General features: G+C 36.7%; 1 protein-coding gene across 1 annotated transcript in view; it reads left to right on the top strand.

Annotated features, from left to right (window-relative positions):
• Window positions 1–5,275: 5,275 nt before the first annotated feature.
• LOC112515664 (zinc finger protein CONSTANS-LIKE 2-like) overlaps window positions 5,276–5,992 on the top strand; it is a 2,118-nt gene continuing 1,401 nt past the window's right edge. Inside the window, exon 1 of the mRNA XM_025122570.1 lies at window positions 5,276–5,911. Within this exon, the coding sequence (XP_024978338.1) occupies window positions 5,276–5,911 (636 nt within the window). The remainder of the gene's footprint in view (window positions 5,912–5,992) is intronic.

The following is a 5,992-nucleotide window of genomic DNA, read 5'->3' as shown; positions in this document are numbered from 1 at the left end:
CATACTGACATAGGCGGACCTGGTGTGGTGGCATGGGTGGCACGTGCCACCGTATTTTTTCGTCACCGAAGGGTAAAAAATTTAGGTTTGTTAACAGTGTTATCGTATTTCCCCGAAATTCAAATAGTACAACTAAAACCCAACTAAAACAAAGCCCAAATAAAATGCAAAGCCCAATTGACGTCTCCAATTTGCAAACTGTAAAGCCCAAAAAATAGATTAATCAAATAATCCCAAATGCCAACTGCCAACTGCAACAGCCTTAAGGCTTAAAGCCCTAAGGCCTAAACGCGTATACGGACGGGACCTGGTGAGAGTGAGTGACGACGAGAGATCTGGTGCGATGAGCGACAAGCCGGTATTACCGACCTCGCCAGATTAATGGTGGCAACAAGAAAACATCTTTCTCATCCTTTAGTCTACCGGTTATTGAAACTAACATTGGTTTTGCCTGTTGCAACTGTTACGGTTGAAAGATGTTTTTCGGCGATGAAACTTGTCAAGACAGATTTACGTAATCAAATTGGTGATGATTTTTTGAATTTTGCCTTCATTTGTGCCATAGAAAAGGAAGCCCTTAGTAATGTTAAAAACGAAGATGTCATCGATTGTTTTCAAAAGATGAAGACACGCCGAGGACAAATTTAGGAGTTGTTTCTCAATTCTATAAAAACCATACTTTTTGTAATTATTTTTGAGAAAAAAATGAAGACGCGTCGGGTACAAATTTAAGAGTTGTTTATCGGTACTATAAAAACCATATTTTTTGTAATTTTTTATAGATGTATATTATATTATATTAATTATATGGTGCCATCGTTTGAAAAAATTTCTGGGTCCGTCCCTGCACATTGATGACCCTTAACTTTTCAATTTCCTAACACTCAAGGTCCATGAAGTTAACGTCATCAGTTAGTAACCATTAAGAGAAACAAACTACAAGACCAAAAGTATAATTCACTCTAAAATTAATTGTGATTCACGCAAATTTTTTTTGTAAGAAACTATTTACTAAAAATATTTTAAATGCTGCTAAAAAAACCTCAATTTTTTGATTTGGTTCGTGGATCAATTTAGGATAAACCACAATTTTTGAAGCCCAAAAATCGAGCGAGTCAGACTCGGCCTTCTTAAGCCCATATTTAAAACGGCCCAAAATCCATACAAGGCCGAACACGACTGATTGTAAATTTGTAATGAGCAAAAATTAAAATTGCAACTGGACTCCTCATACTTTTAACATATATGAAATTTAAGTCCCTCTATATATCTATCTTATGCTTTTAAAGGGACCGTTTTTAGAACTCTGTAAATTGTGAGATATTTGAGAACCAGTGTATCATATGATTTTTTTTTCCATCTATGGCTTGAACTTAATGTAGTCATTAACATGTATTTGTTTCACAATGTGTTTGGTTCACACGTATTCGATTTCGCAATGTGAACTTCTTTGATGTGTTTTTGAAACAAAAAGTACACGTAAAAGAGAAACATTGTGAACGGAATAAATAAGAAACAAATATATGTTAATCGATAGATTGAATACTATATTTAGATGGAAAAAAGATCATATGAAGCAAAAACTTAAGATAGAAGTTCTTACGGATCTCACAAATTTTTTAGAACTCTTAAATGGTTGTATCATATCATTTCGCTAATATTTAAGATAATCGGTTAAAAAAACTCAGCACTAACACAAGTAAACTATAACAAACTCAATATATTCATGTTACCATGTAAGCAAATTGTCATGGTACAACAATAGAGATTATGGATATGCACCTACATACCCATCCAGTCTAGAGTTACACGCACCAGTAAACAAATCCGTTAGGATTGAAACATTGTCACCAGGGTACGAAAAATTCCCGTGCAGTTGGTTGGGCTAGTTTCAACTGCTCCAAAGAAAAGTCAATCAAGTCTGGTTAGCATGATCTTCTTAGTACAGTTCATTTAAAAGGGAAAAAGTTAATAAAACCAGTTTTTATTTGATCTAACCTTGTGCATGAAAAGAACTGGGATCTAACTCTAACCTAGTCAGACCAATGACGTTGTATACCGGTTTTTATCTAATCCCGTCCTTCGGAACCACATCCAAATGCCATCTCTAATTGAACCGGCTATTTATCGGGTATGTAAAATAATTTGAAAAATAAGGTGTAAAAGGAGTAGATAGATAAAGTACATGGGGGTTTAGTGAAAATTCCATAAGACAAACGAGAAGCATCCATGGGATAAACGCGGGCGGCTTTTGAGAACGATGTGGTCGGCGACGAAGTCATCTTCATCGCAAGCTGACTCAAGATGGGTCCCACCACAGCCACAAACTATCTGCCACGTATGAAGGTCACCCAAAAGGACTGGCCCCACTGCCATGGTTAAACACCTAACCTAACCTAACCCAACCCAACCCCAACCCTTTTGACACGAGAAAGACCGAGCCTGATGGTTCACGTGGGCAATGGACCCACCAACCGGGAACTGTTTACAGATGTCATCTTGGTGCCGACATGATTGGGTTTTTTTATGGGTCGAAATTAAAACAACAATGTTGACCTCTCATGGTCTCCATCCTCCAATTGTCCCATCCATTTATAAAACTATTTTGCATTTTTCAAACGAGTATTTGATGGGGTTTTACGTATTTTACATTAAGTGTAGTGTTTTTTAGCTTTTTCGAAGAACGTGAAAAATAGTCATTAAGATGAAATGTAAAACCCTATTAGATAGGGATGCTCATGAGTTGAATGAATCTGGTTGAAGTCATTTGAACAACTCAATCTAATGTTTGCGGTTTGAAAAATATCAATCCACAGCAACCCAAACCATACAAGTTGGTCGGGTTGATATTTTGATACATCAAAATATTTTTCTAATCTTGAATATGTTGTTTTATCTACTAATAATTCATTTTTCATCATCAATCATCCGGTATAGTTTATACATACTACTTAAATCTTAAGTATATTACATTCAATAAATTTTCTCAATTTGCATATATGTTCACATTTACAGAATACAGATTGAAAACATATGTATATGAAGATGGTATGTGATGACGTAATTGTCTGATGTACATATTAACAAGGATTTAACAATTATATCAAATCCAAGAAATAAAAGAATATCGGGTTTATCAGGTCGGGTTGAATTCAAATGACCGTAACCTGGTTCCAACCCAATACATAAGGTTTGAAATTTTTACAACTCGATTAGAAATTGGATTGCTTCAAATTGCGTTATTTCCCGTTGGGTTGGATTGTTTGGCGATTGTTCGGGTTTTTAAGCACCCCTCCCATTAAATTAGGTTCCAAAAAACATGTTTTTTTGTGCTTAAAAAAAGGGCATACGGTTTAGTAGTCTTAATAAGACTCACAATTTATTCAATCAACTATACATGTTTAGTAGTTGGTTAATGATATAGGAAATAGCTTATGCAGTAAACTTTTAGGGGAAACTTTACGTAGAAAGCTAAGTAAACATGTTCCTTCCACCTATGGAAAAACTCTAACAAAAACAAAAACCTTCTCAATCTATACAAACAGATTAATCTACACATGCAGATTTATCTATATACGACTTAATGAAAAACCAAGCCCTTAAGTAATTGGTAGAATCTTAACAACCTTAATGCTTTGAAAGGGATCAACGTTCGACAAAACTCGTTCTTAGAGATACAAATTTGTTTCTGATCCGGAAAAGTGTCTTGTCAACATGATAACCAGCTTATAATGGCTAACGTCACAAACACTCCTACAAGGTAAATATGTGCCCAAAAAAGCTTCACTTACGACAATAAACATCAATTGCCCTACCATGAGAAGAAAAGGGACGGAAACAGGATTGTAATATTCCAATTAGATACAAAGTTATGAAAATACAAGAAGATTCAAACGAGAATGACAAAAAGGCTGAATATGTGAGAATAAATCTCAAATATCAGTTGATTTAGTTGAGTGATTAAAAATCTGTAACTAACTTTTTTTTAAAACAAAAAGATTCCCCCTCTATTTTTTGGTCAAAAATAGGCTAAATATAGCCAAAATTGAAGGTAAACAAATTATACGAAAAAAGGAGCATTTTATTCTCTTTAATTTGATATTCATATTGTTATATTTTTTTTTTTTCATCTGTTTTTGTCATTACCACATTGTCAATCTTTTTTGTCATTCTCATTTAAACTTGCTCCTATGAAAGTATTATTGGTAGAATTTACCATAATCAGTAACCGAAAAGGATTAGGGAATGATTGTTAGCAGCTTAATATGCTTAATATGGCTCACAGCTTATCCAGTCAGCTGTATATGAATATTTGGTAGTGGTTTGATAATATAAAAAGTGACTTATTTAGTAAGCTTATATGGTGAGTTTTATGCAGATGGCCAAGTTTTTTTTCCAAACCTGCCCCTCCAGATAAAAAATTACGATTCTTCCATCTATGAAAAAACCCTCACAAATAAAGCTTTCTTAATCCATATAGACAGATTAACCTACACAAACAGCTTTAGTGTGGGATTATCTTAAACAACTCTACCCCCTGGGATAGAGGTAAGGTTAACGCACATCCTACTCTCCTCGTACCCTATTTCGTGTCGAAACACCGGGTTGGTTTGGTTTGGTATAGCAACTGAAAAGGAGAACATTTTGAAGGAGTATGGATAAACTGTACCAAATGATTGATGATGAAAATAGAATTATGAGTAAAGAAAACAACATATTCAAGATTACGAGAATATTTTGATGTACCAAAGTATCAACCTGACCAACCATTACGGTTTGGGTTGGGTTGACATTTTTCAAACCACAAACATTGTATTGAATTGTTCAAATGTCTTCAACCCTGTCAACCCGATCCACGGAAGATAGGTTCAAGTCCACCCTAGGGATCCATCATGTGCCTCACAAGGCCATCTAATATGGGATACATGGCTATAAACTCCTTCCCTCTTAGCAATCCAGGTGGGCAACAGTTTGAGTCAGCAGACACCTTGATTTCAACCACTCCATACTTTTCAATCACATATACACCAAGCTTTACAAATCCATTCTAAAAAGCCAAGTTTTAATTGATTCCATGACCCCCCACCCTCCAATCCACCCACTAATTCATTTCCACGTGTCAGTCCCTGGTTTATCCACACTCTTCCCCCTCCCACTTGCTTGGTGCACTACTCTCACCCCCAACCCCCTGTTTACTGTGCCAACAAAAGGGTACTCAGACTCAAAACACCATAGGGAAAGCATAACCACAAAAGAAACTAAGAAAGAGAAAAATATGTTAAAGGAAGATAGGAGTACCTTATGCTTAAAAGGTAGTACCACAAGAGGTGGTGTTTGGATGTGTGAAGCATGTGAACAAGCTCCGGCCGCCTTCCTATGCAAGGCGGATGCAGCCTCGCTCTGTGCCACCTGTGATGCCGTTATCCATTCCGCAAACCCTCTTGCCCGCCGCCACCATCGCGTCCCAGTGATGCCGATTCCATATGGACATCAAGAAACTGACCACCCAAGGTCTATACTTGGCGTAGGAATCGACTCTCAAGGTGGGTTTTTATCCCAAGAATCAGAATGCACCATAGATGATCAGGATGAAAATGAAGCAGCTTCGTGGCTATTATTCGATGATGATCCTGCCAAGAACAGTAAAAACCAAAACCAATATGGTAACAGTAACAGTAACACCAATGGGTTTTTGTTTAATGGGGATGAGTATTTGGATCTTGTTGAGTACAATTCTTGTCAAGAAACTCAGTTCAGTGATGATCATAAATGCAATGATTTGCTATTTGATGATCAATATATGACTGATGCTATTGTTACTCATAAAATCCAGCAGAGATGTGACACGGTGCCACGGCGGAGTTATGGCGGTAGTGATGCCGATAGCGTGGTGCCGCTTCAGTATGGTGAGGCAAAGAAACACCACCACCACGATTTCCAACACCACAAGTTTCAGTTGGGGATGGAATATGAGACCTCAAATGGTGCTGGC

The sequence above is a fragment of the Cynara cardunculus genome (assembly GCF_001531365.2).
Source record: "Cynara cardunculus var. scolymus isolate 2C chromosome LG 7, CcrdV1, whole genome shotgun sequence".
Lineage (NCBI taxonomy): Eukaryota > Viridiplantae > Streptophyta > Magnoliopsida > Asterales > Asteraceae > Cynara > Cynara cardunculus.
Note: the sequence above shows the minus strand (reverse complement) of the source record. Positions and strands in the feature narration are given on the sequence as shown.